At 39.2% G+C, this 18480-nt stretch overlaps 2 protein-coding genes across 2 annotated transcripts; both read right to left on the reverse strand.

The window, feature by feature from the left end:
- Positions 1-2008: 2008 nt before the first annotated feature.
- Positions 2009-2995, reverse strand: LOC122699966 (olfactory receptor 7A17-like). The gene has a single exon (XM_043912466.1). The coding sequence runs from the start codon at positions 2963-2965 to the stop codon at positions 2009-2011; it is 957 nt and encodes a 318-aa protein (XP_043768401.1). The 5' UTR covers positions 2966-2995.
- A 10324-nt stretch (positions 2996-13319) lies between these two features.
- Positions 13320-14270, reverse strand: LOC122700877 (olfactory receptor-like protein OLF4). The gene has a single exon (XM_043913908.1). The coding sequence runs from the start codon at positions 14268-14270 to the stop codon at positions 13320-13322; it is 951 nt and encodes a 316-aa protein (XP_043769843.1).
- Between the last annotated feature and the right edge of the window lie 4210 nt (positions 14271-18480).

An 18480-nucleotide genomic window follows, 5' to 3' on the forward strand; every position in this document is an offset into this window, starting at 1 on the left:
CATGTTAGGTAGAAAAACTTTGTTTAGTTATGGGTGTTTTACTAGTTGTAGATTGAAGAGGTAAGACACAGGGAGCGTCTTCTGCCACCATGATGCTGATATCACCAATGATAAACTATTTTTTCCCACAAGTTGCAAGATTAAAATACATACATAAGTGGGGTAGACTATCATATATTAGTGAAGAAAGAATTGCCATATGGCTGCATACAACCTCTGGGATGAGCTTTAGAGTTGTAACGTATAAAATTACAAGTGCATGTAGACTTATGAGGAGCCCAGAAGAGAGCAGAACAACTCAATATTAAATCTCACTTGATAATAAAGACATTACATTCAAACATTTACCATTAGGGTGGGTGGTTATGCAGCAATAACTGAGTAAAATATAAGATTGTACAGAACTGAGGGCAATTATAATAGATTTCTCATTCTATGCATTTATTCTGATATTTAAAGATAGCAATCAGCATTACTGCCTTTGAATTTTATTACAGAAAATGGTGTTAAAAAGTACTCCATTGCAGTTTCCTCCCTGTTAAGCAGTAGATTGGCAGACGTGTTCGGTTGCACAAATTATGACCTAAATCACATGACTGGATAGGCGGTCAAGCTCTCTAGTGAGTCACATTTGATCATGAGATACACGTACATATACATATATAAAGAGTTGACTCTTGAGCAATGCAGGGGTTGGGGCAATGACACCCTGTGCACTTGAAAATCTGCAATCAATGCGCCTCATCCACAATTCCATACTCTATGATTCAATCAACCCTGTTATAAAATTATATAAATTGCATTAGATTTCACTTGTACTTTTTTTATATGAGTAATTCATCTCATGACTATTCTTTCAGGAAAACAAGGCAAAAATTACTTGGGATGATATATGTCATTTAAGAAGAAATTCTTTCTCATGTTACTCCATGAAAAATGAGAATGTCCAAATATTTCATACCCAAAGTTTGGAGAATTTTGAAATAGAAAAAAGCAAAACTTTTAAAAATGCCTATATAATAGACTGGGAGAAAGATTATTTATAAAGGAGTCACTGGATTTGTATTGAGAGCTTGAATTACAATAAAAAGGAAGCTCCAAGAAACAAAGAGGAGTGAGTTTTATTATACAATGGACAAAGAATCACAACTTCTGGTTGCAGGACTATTTTCTGTGAAATCAAGGACAGTTCATCACCCCCAGGGCAACTGACTGCTTTGTGACTGCCATCCCATTGAATCACTTCAGTTTCTCTTTATGTCTTTCTTGCTCAGAAAGCAGATAAAGGGGTTCAGCATGGGTGTGGTTGTGATGAACAAATAAATGATGAAGGAAAAAAAGTTTCATATTTGACTGTCTAATGAAATTGTGAAAATGGCTTTGGTTGCCAAGTTGGTACTTTTTCCCAGGGAAATAGTACAACTCATGATTTTTCTTTTAGTAAACTGATGCAAAGAGTTGGCTCATTGGAAAAGACCCTGATGATGGGAGGGATTGGGGGCAGGAGGAGAAGGGGACAACAGAGGATGAGATGGCTGGATGGCATCACCGACTCGATGGACATGAGTTTGAGTAACCTCCACGAGTTTGTGATGGACAGGGGGGCCTGGCATGCTGCGATTCATGGGGTCGCAAAGAGTTGGACACAACTGAGCGACTGAACTGAGCTGAAACTGAAAAACAAAGTGTTCAATATGAAACATTTCACTTCAGAAGAAATTATTCCCAAGGAATGCATGAAGAGTCATGAGGTAAATGGGAATTTCCATATATTCCACTTAAGGTTGCAAATCAATTTGTGGAAGTAGAAAAAATGACAGAGGAAAAAAAGATAGCAAATAGCATAAAGGTCAGTCAAGAGAGCTAGTTAACTTGTATAAAGAAATTAAAATCAAATAAATGGAAATATCAGGCAGTAAATTGAAGGAGCAAGCGCACTTTTCACAATCAGATCAGAAAATCACAATTTTAGCTTCTAAGGCATTGCATCTTGCAAAAATCAACATTTCTAAGACCTCAAGACAATTGGTTCTAATATAGTTGCCGTCCTAAAGAATTTTCTCAGAGCCCTCTTTATGTCTTTATTCCTCAGACTGTAGATGAAGGGGTTCAGCATGGGTGTGACCACAGTGTACATCACTGAGGCTGTTACACTTGAATGTGAGTTGTGGGTAACAGCAGGGGTAAAGTACACTCCTAAGACTGAACAATAAAACAAGGAGACAACTGAGAGGTGAGATGCACAGGTGGAAAACGCTTTATACTTCCCCTGAGCTGATGAGATTCTACGTATGGAGGAAATGATCCTAGAGTAAGAGTAACATATCCCAGCGAATGGACCACCACCCAACAGCGCAACTGCAAAGTGCATCATGGTTTTATTAAGAAAGGTGTCAGAACAGGCAAGCTGGATCACCTCTTTGAATTCACAGAAGAAGTGTGGGATTTCCAAGACTGTACAGAAAGACAAGCGCAGGGCCAGTAAAGTTTGTAACAGGGAATTCAGGGCACCTATCATCCAGGACACCAGCACCAGCAGTGCACACACCCGGGGGCTCATGATGACTGCGTAGTGCAGGGGGTGACAGATGGCCACATACCGGTCATACGACATGACAGTCAGGAGGAAGTCATCCAACTGTACAAATAGTAGGAAAAAATATATCTGAGTGAAGCAGTCTTCATAGGAAATGACTTTGCTTTGTGTTTGTATGTTCACTAGCATCTTAGGGATGGTGATGGAGGTGAAGCAGATGTCTACAAAGGACAGGTTGGAGAGGAAGAAGTACATGGGGCTGTGGAGCTGGGGGTCTGAGTTGACCGCCAGGATGATGAGCAGGTTTCCAACCACAGTGATCAGATACATGGAGAGGAAAAGCCCAAATATGATGGGCTGCAGTGCTGGTTCCTCTGAAAATCCCAGAAGAATAAATTCTGAAATTTGTGTTTTGTTGCCTGGTACCATATTTTGGAGGTCACTATTAGGAAACAAAAAAAGAACATGATTAATTTTTGTACATGTGGACATTAACATAGTGAGAAGCTGTAAATTACACATTTTTGTAGTATTCAAGATATCTTCTGTGACATCTGTGATTAGAGATTCCTGTTTCACACTCAGGCTTTTGGCCAACAGCTCATGTACCCAGTTTAAATGCAAAATTCTTCCACTATCTTGAGGAATTTATGTTGAATACTGACTATCTTCTGGGGTGAATGTATAGGATGCTAAGAACAAAACTCCCTACAGTCCAATAGTGATTAAAATTATAAATTAACAAATACAAAAACACATTGCCATGTCTTATAGTGAAAGATGCTGTGGAAAAAATTCACTACAAAACAGAGTAAATGGAAAAACAAAGCAGGTATAAGACAGGGGCTTCCCTCATAGCTCAGTTGGTAAAGATTCAGCCCGCAATGCAGGAGACCTGGGTTTGATCCGCAGGTCAGGAAGATCCCCTGGAGAAGGAAATGGCAACCCACGCCAGTATTCTTGCCTGGAGAATCCCATGGACAGAGCAGCCTGGCAGGTCCTCTGGGATCACAAGAGTCAGACACTACTTAGCTACCATGAATTTTAAGATAGAGTGGAAGTGTTATGCTTCACTGGGAGCTCAGGGAGACCTCAAACAAGGAGAAATTTGAACAGAGACCTGATGGAAGACAAAGGAAGATATTATATTATCTGGGAGAGGAGAGTATCCTGTTGGGGAAAGAGTCAGTGTGAAGTCACTGAGGCTGGGACTTGTTTCAAATAGTCAAGGCTCAAAAGGAAGCCCAAGTGTCTGGGGGAATGAGTGAGGGGAGAAAGGGAGGCGACGTCAAAGGATGCTGATAACCTCCCTGCTGCTGCCAAAACTGTAAGGCACAGAGTCCCTCATGCACATGTGCTTCCTTTCACATTTTTATTTTGCTTTAAAATTTAAAATGATTCCTTTAAATAGAAACAGATTCCCTCCTTATTTTCATCTTCTGGGTAACACTGTTGTGTCTGTCTTTTACAGGTCATATTTTGGAGTAGATAAACTTAAGTACCACTGCCCAGAGAACTGCTCATTCCCCAAAACACACTCTCATACAAATAGAGCACATGTTTACTTACCGGGCTTATTACTCCCTGCGTATCCATGCTAAGTTGCTGCAGTCCTGTCTGACTCTTTGTGACTCTATGGACCGTAGCCCAAGGCTCCTCCATCCGTGGTATTTCCCAGGCAAGAATACTGGAGTGGGTTGCCATTTCCTTCTCCAAGGGATCTTACTAATTCAGGGACTGAACCCAAGGCTTCTGCATTGCAAGAAGATTCTTTACCATTGAGCTGCCAGGGAAGTCCCATCGCTCCCTAGTTCTCAACTCCAGCCACAACGATTAGGAAAGGAATAATACAAAGCAAGTTGTCAACATCAAAACATCTTTACCCTAGAGAATAGTACCTAAGTTCTAGTTGGTGAGCTTCCCTTGGGGCTTCATTTAATGTGACCATTTTGTGTTCTGTATTAAAAGATAAATTTAAAAAAGCAGTTCAAAATATGACAAAGAAGAAAAGGACATGGGGAAGAAAACAAGGGTCACCTATGGGTTGCCTTCCTGGTTGCCTTATTTTAGAGCACATGTCTTGGTTTATGTATACCTCAGTTTTGTAGGCACTTCATCTTCTAGGATAAGTCTAGTGACCTCAGTGATATATATCATGGTCACCCCCATGCTGAACCCCTTCATCTACAGATCAAGATCTAATCAGCTCAGTTGGTCCCTGAGAGACTGTGATGACAAAGCTTCCTTAGTAGTGGCAGCATTCTAACCCCAGTTTTAACTCCTCAATGCCCAGAATACCTAATGAAGCAGCCTACAACAATTTATCAAAAGAAAAACGAGTCGTTATCTTTATGCCGTCAAAACATGCTTTATAGTGTTTTATAATGTGAAAGCTTTTATTCTTTTTCTGTTAAAATGGCAGTCAAAGGAGGAAAAAAGAAACATCCTACTGGCTGAACACTGCACTAGGAAACTAAGAACAATTGATTATTGTTTGAAAATGATTAAAAATTATTAGAAACCATTGTTATGTCAGAAATATTAGCAACAGAATATATACAAAGTTCAACAATAAATTAAGTTTTAAAACATAATTGGTAAAAGGACTGTAGACCACCCAGATCCTCTGTCCATGGAATTCTCCAGACAAGAATACTGGAGAAGGGTGCTATTCCCTTCTCCAGGAAAGACTTTTCTACGTGATCTTCAGTACAAAAAACTGAATCAGAAAACCAGCATCTGAACTGCAGAACTAACGCATGTTAGCTGTATGAACTTAAGACTATAGATCCATTCTAAACACTAATATCCTTACTCAGTGGAAATAGTGGTTTCCATCCTTCTACATCAGTAGGCAAATGTATGTAAAAAGCTTAGCAAAATTCTTCCATGTTATTAAGTGAATGATTATCATTGGTGATGAGATTTAACTGATTTTTTTTTCTTCTGTCTCACAAATTTCTCCATTGCTTTCCCAGTTATGCCTGAAGAAGTCTTACAAAAATCAAAGCTCAGTAGCATACCTGTTTTTGTATTAAATCCATATGTTTCATGTGAATATCCAACATGAAAGAATATGCTGTGAAATGTATGTCTTAAGAACTCTGTTGCAAGATAGTATCTACCTCCATGGGAATATGTCTTTTTAACTAACACAGAACATGCCTTAATGCATCACATCTTTAAAAAAAATGTCTTTAGTTCACTGCACATGCCTCTAAATCTACTTTTCTTATTCTCATTATCTACAAAACTCCTTTAATATCCTCTAATTTTACTGGAACCACTTCATGCTCCCACTTCCTTCCTCTCTCTGATTCAACTGGACTTCCATTTCCATCACTTAATCATCAACAAGATTGCATGCTGCTGAGTCCATCAGACATTTCTCTTTCTAACATATTTTAAAAATGAACTATAAATTAATTAGCCAACCTACCATACAAGCATGGCAAATATCTCAAGTCTGTACTAGACTTATTAGACTCTCAAGTGATTTCAAATAGAAGTTTTCCACTTCCATTCTCTCTGAATCTTTCCTGAACTACTTATTAAACTCATAGACTCACCTAGATGAGGTCTATGAGAGGAAAATCTGTGTGGATATCCAAATTCCTCCCTGGATGGTTGATGGTGAAAACTGAAGCTCTGTTGCTGGGAAGGTACCCCAACCAAAATTTTTACTCCAAAAGCATCAACTATGTCCTGCACAGCCCAAGGTTCTACATCTACAGGAACTATAACAGAGGAGATATTTATAGCTCCCTATGTCTGCTCATTAGACACTGTTTCCTTTGTTACTCTGACCTCAGAGCACATCACTTCCCTGTGGGACACTGGAAACATAATAAAATTTTCCTGCTGAAACTCTGTTCCCAGGAGACAAGGTTGGATGTCAGTTGAATCTAGTTTGTATTACTTCTTATGAATTCTCCAGTCTTCCAGAGGTCTAACCTCCTTGCATTTTATCCTAACCTTCAGTTAGCATTTTCTAATCTGAAAAGGAGGAACCCATTTTGACTAGTTTCCATGGACTTCTAAATTATTGTCTTGTTCCAAGTGTCAGGCAAGTGTATGCTCCTTGGTTCTGTCTCATCACAAGGATTTGGGGTGACGAACATTAACGCCCTCAGCACATCACAGCTCTCAGGTCTTGGATAGGTGGTGTTACAACTCTCAGGTCTCAAACAGACTGTGTTATAGCTCTTAGACAAATCAGTGTTACAGCTCCATGTTACAGCTCTATTTTATTTAAAAAACATCAGGAAAATCCATCCTCGAGGCGTGAGAGCATGTCAACTCAAAGACGCAAAGAGAAGAGCGCCCCAGCACATGGAAGAGAGAGAGAGACCCCCAGCCCTTTGGCTCCTCTTTTTTATGTTTTTCTTTTTTTTTTTTTTTCTCCCCCTGGGCCTGCCCTCTGTAAATTGGGCTAGCCAGGAGTGCTGTTTTTTCTACCTGAGGCCTTCACTCAGGTCCTCGGACCTTCCTTTCTTCTATTTCTGCTGGCTTTTCCCTTCCTTGTCTTTTAGCCACCACCCTTCTGGATTCTTGTTTCCTATTCTAACTACCTAACACAAGGATCAATAGCTCCTGATATATCCAGAATATTGGTACTCTTCAACAAAAGAATTGTATTGTTTACTACAAAACCACATATAATCCTTGGCTTCATGTGACGTTTGACAAATCAGGAGATTTAACTCTAATTTAGAGCAGTTATTTACTCCTCTTTAAAAAGATTTGTTAATCATGACATATTTCGATATATATTTAAAATCACCCACAGAATTGTTGCTGTTCAGCTGCTAAATTGTGTCCAACTCTTTGTGATCCCATGGACTTCAGCCCTCCAGGCTCCTCTGTCCTTCATTATCACTGGAGATTGCTCAAACTCATGTCCATTGAGTCAGTGATGCTATTTAACCATCTCATCCTCTGCTGTCCCCTTCTCCTCCTGCCTTCAATCTTTCCCAGCATCAGTGTCTTTTCCAATGAGTCAGTTCTTCTCATCAGGTGGCCCAAGTATTGGATTTTCAGCTCCAGCATCAGTCCTTCCAATGTATAGTCAGGGTTGATTTCCTTTAGGATTGATTGGTTTGATCTTCTTACTGTCTAAGGGGTTCTCAAGAATCTTCTCCAGCACCATAGTTCAGAATATATCATTTTTTTCAAACATTTATTTTTTAATTGAAGGATAATTGCTTTACAGAATTTTGCTGTTTTCTGCCAAACAGCAACATGAATTAGCCATAAGTATATGTATATCCCCTCCCTCTTGAAACTCCCTCCCATCTCCCACCCCATACCACCCCTCTAGGTTGTTACAGAACCCTTATCACCCAAAACATGTGGCTTTCTGTCCATCTGAAGTTTCTTGCTTTCCTTTGTCTGCCCATGGTCCTTGTTGTTTATGTGATGTGGGATTTCCTGTCACTTGCTGCTACTGCTAAGTCACGTCAGTCGTGTCCAACTCTATGCGACCGCATAGACGGCAGCCCACCGGGCTCCTTCGTCACTGGGATTCTCCAGGCAAGAACACTGGAGTCAGTTGCCATTTCCTTCTCCAATGCATGAAAGTGAAAAGTGAAAGTTAAGTCGCTCAGTTGCGTCTGACTCTTAGGACCCCATGGACTGCAGCCTACCAGGCTCCTCCATCCAAGCGATTTTCCAGGCAAGAGTACTGGAACTTGGCCCTGCCCCAGTTTCTCTGTTCATCCTTAGCCGCCTGCCTGCTGGCACACACTGACACAGGGAGCAGCTGTTTGGGAACAGATGGCTCAGTGGTAAAGAATCTGCCTGCCAATGCAGGAGGTGCAAGAGACTTGAGTTCCATCATTGGGTCAGAAAGGTTCCTGGGAGTAGCAAATAGCAACTGTAAAATGAAAATATCTCCTGCCATATCAATAAACAAGAAATGTCACAGCCATCAGCTATCTCTGGCCTCCAAATGTTGAATGGGGGAGCTCCTAAAACTGCAATCCAGCAGATGCTGCCACCCGCCCCCCCACCCCCCACCCCAAGGGGGAATGCAAGAAGCAGCCATTTGCCCCTCCTTAAGAACAAGGAAACAGGATTTGGCCAAGACAGCCAACGTGCATATGAAAGGAATGAATTCAGTGAGTCTAGAGGCTTACAACTTCCCATACAATGAATGTTAAATTCCTTAATTTGATATCTGACTTTGATGTTTAGCCTGCCTGCTCCCTTTGTTGCAAAGATGTATAGCCTGACTTCCCCTCCTTTATCCTTGGAGCAGTTTTCTCAGAGCTACTGAGATGCTGTCTCCAGGGCTGGGGACAGCCCCACCGAATAAAGTAACTCTCTTTCAGATAGTGAATATGTTTTTTAGTCAACACAACCTATTTTAGTATTCTTTCCTGGAAAATTCCATGGACAGAGGAGACTGGTTGGCTACAGTTCATGAGGTCACAAACAGCTGAACACAACTGAGCACGCACGCGTGCACACACACACACACACACACACACACACGTGAAACCCACTAAAAGTATAGGAGCTATATTTTGATATTCTTTCTATTTTGCAGTTCAGCCTCTGGTTTACTTACTCCCTTTGTCTGGATCTGCACTCTAAATCAGGATTTAGAACACTGTTATCACAGAACAAATTGTAGTCACAGCCTGTTTCAGTAAAAAAGCTTTATTGGAACACAGCATAGTGGATTGAATGGTGGGCTTTCAAAAGATATGTGTACATCCTAACCCCTTGTACCTGCCAAAGTGACCTCATTTGGGGGAAAAAATATCCCTTACAGATATAATTGAGGACTTCTAGTGAGATCAACCTAGATTATCCAGGTGGACCCAAAATCCAATGACAAACGTATTTATAAGAGATACAGAGAGGAGATACACAGGTTTGAGAAGAAATTGTGAAACTTGGGTATCCTTTCCTGGTCCAATGCGGTCCTCACCAACATGTGTTGACTTTTTTCTCTTTGATAATAGCCATTCTACCCATCCCTGGAGGAAGAAATGGCAATCTCCAGTATTCTTGCCTGGAAAATTCCATGGAAAGAGAAGTCTGGTGAGCTACACAGTCCCAAAGGGTTGCAAAGAATTGGACATGAGAAAGTGACTAAGCACAGCACAGCATTCTAACCATGGGAAGTGCATCTCGTGTTTAAATAGTGGCTTTGGTGTCCATTCCTTTGGTGATTAATGATGTTGGGCCTCTTTTCATGTGCCTGTTGATGAATCTGACGCCTTCCTTGGAAAACTGTCCATTGAGGATCCCCTCCTCATTTTTTAATATGGTTGCCTTTTGTATTGAGTTGATTGAATTCTTTGTATTTTTTGATTAAAAAAACTCTTCATTGGGAATATAATTTGAAAATACCTTTCCCCATAAGACAGTGGCCTTTTAATTTTATTGGTGGTTTCCTTCACTTTTTCAAAGCTTTTTAGTCTGATGTAATTACCTTTGCTTGCTTTTACTTTTTTATTGACTGAAGAGATGTATCCACAAATATATTTCTAATTTTGATGTCAAAGAGGTACAACCTATGTTTTGTTCTATGATTTTTAATGTTTAAGGTCTCAAGTCTAAGTTTTTAATCTGTATTGAGTTTATTTTTGTATAATAGCATAGTAGTGCAGATCCATTTCATTCTTTGGTACCAAGTTGTACTAGAAAATAATCCTTTTCATATTGTGACTTAGTTACCAAACTGAAGTAGTTTAAGTTATTTTAATGCTTTTTCCCTTTAAAACTTACACTGTAATTGTAAACAACTCATTTTGATATAGAGTTGCAATTTTTCTGATTCTGTCACCTTAGGCATAGTTTTGTGTCATTGTGCCTTCTCATTCAAGGTAAAAGAGAACTTTTCAACATTTCCTATAAAGCATTCTAGTGATTCTAAACTCCCAGCATTAGTTAGTCTGCAAAAGCCTTTATTTCACTTTCATATCTGAAAGATAGAGGCTTCCCCAATAGTTTAGTAGTAAAGAATCTGCTTGCAGTACAGAAGACTCAGGAGACAAGGCTTCTATCCTTGGGTCCAGAAAATACTCTGGAGGAGGAAATGGCAACCCACTCCAGTATTCTTGCCTGGGACATCCCAAGGACAGAGGAGTCTGCTGGGCTACAGTCCTGTCCATGGGGTGGCAAAGAGTCAGACAACAGCTGAGCATGCACACACACACACACATACACACCTGAAGGTTAACTTGGCTGAATAGAATATTCTTGGCTGACAGTTATCATCTTTCAATACTTTGAGAAAGTCATTCCATTCTCTCTCATTCTGTGGAGTTTCTCCCAAGAAATCTGCTGATACCCTAGTAAAGATACCTTTGTAGGTTACATTTAATATTTTTTCTTTGTCATTGACTTTCGACAGCTTTAATATGTCTGTCTTGGAGTAGGTCTTTTGCATTGAGACATTTAGGTGTCCTATTATGATAGCTTTGTGGACTTGTGCATATAGTTCCTTCCCCAGGCTTTGAAAATTCTATTATCTCTATAAATTACCTCTGTTCCTTTCTCTCTCTTTTTATTCTTTTTCTTCTGGGATAAAGTGAAAGTGAAGTCACTCAGTTGTGTCCAACTCTTTGCGACCCTGTGGACTGTAGCCTGCCAGGCTCCTCCATCCATGGGATTTTCTAGACAAGAATACTGGAGTGGGTTTCCATTTCCTTCTCCAGGGGATCTTCCCGACCCAGGGATCGAACCCAGGTATCCCACATTTTAGGCAGATGCTTTACCGTCTGAGCCACTGGAGAACTCATTATCTTTCTTGCCTCTTCTAATGGAGTCAGATGTTTCTCACAGACTATCTTCATTAAAAAATCTTAGTTCTGTCTTCACTTCTCCTAAATCACTCTACCTTTCAGCTCACTGTTACTCACATCCATAACGCATCCTTTACCTCCAGTGTTTTCTAAGGCATCCTTTGTCTCATTTATTGAGTTGTTCAGCTCCAGAATTTCTGGTTGGTCATGTCTAAGAGTTTTCATCTTTTTGGAAAGTGTTCCTTATGTTCATTATTATTTTTATTCCTGAGTTATTAAAGTCCTTCATCAGTTTTATTATAACTTGTTGAGTTTCTTCCAGATGCTGCTTTGACTTTTCTATTTAGTTGACCACAGTTTTCCATAATGTTAATATTAGTTCATGGAGAATTGTTATTTCCCTTTTGTGAGTCCATGTTTCTGTGGTTTTTCATGGTACTCACTAGACTGGTCTTCTGTCAGTGCATTTGAAATAGCAAACACCTGCTTTATATGGGTAAACCCTTTTTATTTTGATTCTAAGAATTCAGATTGCTAACTAGAGGCCCTTCTTTGTTTTTCAGTTAAGCTCTATTGAACAAGGTTTTAGTTTCTTCTATATGACCTACAACTTCCTATAACTGAGAAACTGCAGTGCCTGCCCTTCAGTGTCCCTACCAGATGTCCCTACCCTCTGGAGGTCTGGTGTGTTGGGAAGAGGAAACTTTCTTAAAGTATAGATGTTTTACTAAAGGTAGATTGAAAGGGAGAGACAAAGGGAGTATCTTATTTTATCATGATGCTGACATACTAATGATAAACTCATTTTTCCATTAACTCTGACATAACAGGCACTCAAAATGGAGAAAACTATCATTTACCGCTGAAGAAAGAAGTACACTATGCAAAAACTTTTAGAATTAACAACATAGAGAAAGACAGATGAATATAGACTCATGAGGAGCCCAGCAGAGATCAGAACTCCACTCTACACAGTTTCATTTGGTAGTGAAGGGGTTGTATTAAAACATTTATCATTAGGATGAGTTCTAATGCAGCAATGTCCAATGATTCAGCATAAAAGCAAACAGAACTGAAAGCAACATTAGTAATCTACTCCTTATCATTCTAGACATTTATACAATATTTAAGTACAGCATTCATAGTTACTCTGCTTTTAAAATTTATGTCAGATAATAGTATTAAAAAAAAAAAAAAGTGACCCCATTGAGATTTCATTCCAGCCAAGTAGGAGATTGGAAGACAAGTTTGTTTGCTCAAATTGTGACCCTGTGTCCTGTGACCAAACAGATTTTTTTTTTTCCCAAACAGATTAAAGCTCTCCAGTGAGTCTTTTTTGATCATGATGATCCATACATATATTTGTATATAGAATCCTAGACCTTGAGCAACACAAGGGTTGGGGGCATCGACCCTTTGCATAGTTAAAAGTTCTCATATAATTTTATAGTCATTTCTTTATACCCAATAATTCAACCAACTTAATTTAAAATAATATGATTTTTCTTGCTTGTCAACTGTATGCTTTTTTTAAAATAATAGAATTCATGATTCTTTCAGGAAGACAAATGAAAATTACTTGGGGTGTCATACAAGTTTTTTTAATTAATTTTTAAATAGGAGGATAATCACTTTACAATTTTGTGTTGGTTTCTGCCTTACAACAACAAGAATCAGACATAACTATGTGTATTCCTCTCACCCCTTCATCCCACCCCTCTAGGGTATCACCATTTTGAGAAGCAATTATTCTGAATAAACCTGTGATGAACCATCAGAGGAATGGGATTTCCAAACATTTCTAATCTAAACTTAGGAAAATTTTGAAGGAACAATATATACTGCCTGATATCAGACTGATGAAAAAACTTAAAGACAGTTTCTAAAATTTCCATAGAGAAGCTGAATCAAAATAAAAGGGAAATCTGAGGAAATAAATAGAAGCAACAAATTTTATTCTACAAAGACCAAAGCATTGCAATATCTGCTTCCAAGCCTTTGACTCGAAAAAACATTCATTTCTTTCATGTAACTGGCGGTTTTATACCTGGCATCCCCAAATAGAATCTCTTCAGAGACCTCTTTATGTCTTTGTTCCGCAGACTGTAGATGAAGGGATTCAGCATGGGCATGACCACAGTGTACATCACCGAGGCTGTTGCACTTGAGTGTGAGCTGTGTGTAACAGCAGGGCTAAGGTACACTCCTAAGACTGTACAATAAAATAAGGAGACAGCTGAGAGGTGAGATGCACAGACGGAGAATGCTTTATATTTCCCCTGAGCCGATGAGATTCCAGTTATGGAGGAAACTATTTTAGAGTAAGAGTAGATTATGCCAGCAAAAGGACCACCACCAAAGAGAGCAGTTGAAAAATAGATCACTATGTTATTGAGAAAAGTGTCAGAACAAGAAAGTTGTATCACCTGATTGAGTTCACAGAAAAAGTGGTGGATTTCCAAGTCTGAGCAGAAGGACAATCGCAACACCATCAAACTGTGTAACAAGGAATACATGATAGTCATTGTCCAGGAGAGCAGCACCAGCAGTCCACAGAGCCGGGGGCTCATGATGACCACGTACTGCAGGGGGTGGCAGATGGCCACGTACCGATCATAGGCCATCACAGCCAGGAGAAAGTCATCTAATCCTGCAAAGAGTATATAAAAATACATCTGGGTGATACAAGCTTCATAGGTGATAACTTTGCTATGTGTCTGGATGTTCCACAGCATATTTGGGATGGTGGTGGAGGTGAAACAGATGTCTACAAAGGACAGGTTGGAGAGGAAGAAGTACATGGGGGTGTGGAGGCAGGAGTCTGAGCTGACAGCCAGGGTGATGAGCAGGTTTCCAAACACAGTGATCAGGTACATGGAGAGGAAAATCACAAATATGAGGGGCTGCAGTTCTGGTTTCTCTGAAAATTCCAGAAGAAGAAATTTTGAAATTTGTGTATTGTTCTCCAGTTCCATATGGCAAATGTGACTAGGGAAAAAAAAGAAAGCAACATGATTAATTTTCACTTAAACGGGCATACCTAAAATAGCTGAAATACTATAATTTCTATTTTGTAGGCAAGAAATTGATGTTAATATGTTGCATATATATGAATTTTTCTTGATGGTATACCTCATTTCACCTCTGACTAGAATTTTTATTGTCCCATTCTCAGTAAATTCACAAGGCTTTGACCCCTGGGTCAGGAAGATCCCCTGGCAAAGGGGATGCCTACTGACTCCAGTATTCTTGCCTGGAGAATTCCATGGACAGAGGATCTTGTCCATGGGGTCACAAAGAATATGACAGGACTGAGCTACTAACACTTTCCCTTTACAGTTTTAACGAGAAACTCTTTCACGCCTTTGAGAAATATGTATTGAGAGCCAACATGTTCCAAGCACAAAGAGGGAGGCAGAAAAACAAATCTCCACATTCCAAGAATGGAGATAGATGATATTAAAATAAATATTTTATAAAAGATGACAAATGGTGACAGATGTTATGAAGAAAATGAAACCAGATACAAAGAAGAGAGTAGTGAAAGGAGTTATTTTGCACGGAGTGTTCAGGCAAGGTCTGCAAACAAAGGGTTATTTGAAGAGACATCAGGAAAGAGAGAGAAGCATTTAGTATGAGACCAGGAGAAGTGTGTTCCTGGAAGAGGGAGCTGCCACTACAAAGGATCTGAGGATGATGCTGGTTCCACATGTTCAAATGCAAACAAGGAAGCCAGTAGGGCAAAGGAATAAGCAAGAAGCAGAGTGATTAGAGATGGTGTCAGGGATGCTGAGAAAAAACATGGCCTCTCTGCTACAGGTGAACCTTCATTCCAGAGAATCCCTCCTTCCATGTTGCTCCCAGCACTTCAGAAATTTAGTTGCAAAGGCACCCTGTGGATTGAAGGAGGTCCTCTTCTTAGTACCACCTGTTCACTGAGTTCTGGCCTCTGTCACCTTATTATGTCACCTTAATATATGACCAGGTGCTTCTGCTTTAAGAACTGCTCTCACTCTGCAAGGCACAGACACACCGTAGCTTCCTGGACTGTAGCTGTCATGATTTTCTTGTCCAGAACCACCCTCCTTAGGCTATCAGTGGTGACAACTCAAGCTGGTTGGATCAGATTAAGTTTCTTCTAAAGAATTTTTAAAAGGTACCTAGAAATTTCACTTCATAAATTTCCAAGAAGCAATAAATTTGAGGTTCCTTTCTGTTTTGGCCACTTGATGCAAACAGCCAACTCATTGGAAAAGACCCTGATACTGGGAAAGATTGAGAACATAAGGAAAAGGGGGCAACAGAGGATGAAATGGTTGGATGGCATCACTGATTCAGTGGACATGAGTTTGGGCAAACTCTGGGAAATGGTGAGGGACAGGGAAGCCTGGCGTGCTGCAGTCCATGGGGTCACAAAGAATCGGAGACAACTTGTCAACTGAGCAATGACAACAACCACCCACTTTTCTTTATATTAAAGAAATATAAAAAGTATTAGAGACAGATACATATAATGAAGGAAAAAGATCTAATGAGCTCCAGTGCCCCTGAGAAATGTGACTAAGAAAAATTTCCTTTGTTTGGGAACATTGTAAATTCAGCTACATATCCTTAATGCCCAGGTAAAATCATAAAGAAAAATATTTTTTTTTTGCCAATGACAGAAACAGTGATATAAATGTAATGTGAAAAATCATACAGATTTAATACCCCAAGAGAAAAATAAACAAAGGGAGTAAACTAAGAAATCAAAATGGAAACATGGAATACAACAAAATTTCTGTGTGTGTTATATGGATCAGTAGAAGATTTGTTTGTCCTGAGTGTTTTTCATATTACTTTACAAATTATATTTTTGTGATCTGATACTGAATGAAGAAAGACCTGTCTATTTTCTTATGGGAGATATTTTATTTATCATTCTTGTGCTTAATATATTTTTTTAAAATAAATCCAGTGGGCACAATTTAATTCCTGTTCTGGTCTTTGTCCAACATGCAAAGGTCTTTCCATACCATACTTATAAAGCCTAAGGAGGTAATGAAAATTCATTCTGTTATTCTGGATAAATGTATTTGCATAGTTTAAACCTGAGGACACTATGTTGTAGTCTGTGCTGTGCTGTGCTTATCTGACTCTTTGCACCCCCATGGACTGTAGCCCACCAGGCTCCTCTGTCCACTGGGACTCTCCAGACAAGAATACTGGGGTGGGTTGCCATGCCCTCCTCCAAGGGATCTTCCTAACCCAAGAATCAAAGCCAGGTCTCCTGCACTGCAGGCAAATTCTTTAGCATCTGAGCCACCAGGGAAGCTATAGTAGTCTGCTGTACTGTAACTCTGTCACTATAATGCAATATCAGTAGAGACTTCAACTACATTGTTCACTCATTTTTCCCAAAGAAATGTGAATATATATACATTTAGTTAAAAATGCACTTAAGAAAGTTAGAAATTATGAAATAAAAAGAACAGCAAAAACAGTAAAAAAAAAAAAAAAGGTGATTTTGCATAATTGTATTAAATATAACTGAGTGGAATGTCAAAACTGAAACATGATATACAATAACAGTCATTGGACAATTACAACACTAAGTGATAATTAATTATGAAAAGACTTTGACTCAGGAGAATATAACATATAATTTACCCAGAAATTTTGGCACATAGCAGATGCTTTGCTATTATTTGTGGAATGATTAGGAATTAGGTCCCCTCAGATATGAACACTGTCCTATAGGAGCATTATATTTCAATTTGGTTGGAAAAGTCCAGATTGTTGAATAAAACTTGGCATAAATGGCTGTCTACCTGGAAGAAAATGAAGTGGTCCGTTATACAGCACATCTTTTAAAAAGAGACCAAAGATCCCAAAAGTAAACAATCTACTTTAGATGAACATATAAAAAACTACACATAAAATCAATAGGTGGGAAGACTATCATAATTAAGGTGAGAAAATCAGAAGTAAGGAGAAAGACAGATTTGACTCTATAAAACTTCACATTTTTATGGTCAAAAACACCCAACCAAAAGTCAATTGCAGAACCAATAATTTGTCAAAATCATTGGAAATGCAGCAGCTGTTGAGAAATAGGCATACTATATATAGATGTATGATAATAAAAATTGACACACTGATCAAATATATGAATCTTTACTCAAAGTGACTAATAGGTTAAAAATCACCAAGAAGTCTCATTCACAACCCTCAGCCCAGGAAAACACTTATTATAGATTGAGGTTGAATCTTCTAAACAGGTATCACAGACATAAGGGGAGTTCTATAATTTTCTGGCAAAAATGTTATGTGGAGAACATTTTGGAAACTACCTATGACAGCTCTTGATTGTGGAAGCACAGATATTCTTTAGCTCAGAGTTCCTCCATCTCTGCACTACTAAACATTCTCTGGCAGACCATTCTCTGTGATGGGGTCTGCCCTGTATACTGTAGGATGTTTAGAAGCATCCTTGCGCATCATCTACCCTTCATCAGTGTGATAGTGAAAAATGTCTACTCATATCACTAAGTGTCCCTGGAGGACACAATTACCCTTGGTTGGGAAGCAGTTTTAAATTAACAGCATCCACATATTTTCATAATAACTTATAGCATACCTGTAAGTTGCTAAGAGACAGCAGATCTGAAAATTTCTCATCACAAGAAATAAATTGGAACTATGTGTGGTGACAGATGTTACCTTTAGATGTACTGCGGTGATCATTTAGTGACATAAACAAATACTGAATCAACATGCCATATGCTTGTAACTCATATGTTGTTATGTGTCAAAGAAAGGAAGTGAAAGTCTCTCAGTCATGTCTGACTCTTTGAAACCCCACTAGCATGATTTAATTGTTAAAAGTGACATTCATGTTTCCAAGCACAATGTTTACTTGGAAAGCCAGCAAACAGCCACAATGATCTCTGATCTCTGGGCTATGCTAGATTGGTCCTTAGGTGACCTCAAGTACACATTCCTGGCTTCCCTCCTCTCTGATCCTCTCCCGAAGTATCTGTGGAGCTCCCAGACTCACCTGCTTGGGAACTCTGCATGGAAGTTTTCCCTGCAAAGGTCAAAATCTCTCCCCTAAATAATTGGTGATGGAGACCAAAGCATTGGTCTCTCAGCCAGATTTAGGACTGCATAAGCAATGACCATGTGCTATCCAACCACAGTGGC

The sequence above is a fragment of the Cervus elaphus genome, chromosome 9, assembly GCF_910594005.1.
Source record: "Cervus elaphus chromosome 9, mCerEla1.1, whole genome shotgun sequence".
Taxonomy (NCBI): domain Eukaryota; kingdom Metazoa; phylum Chordata; class Mammalia; order Artiodactyla; family Cervidae; genus Cervus; species Cervus elaphus.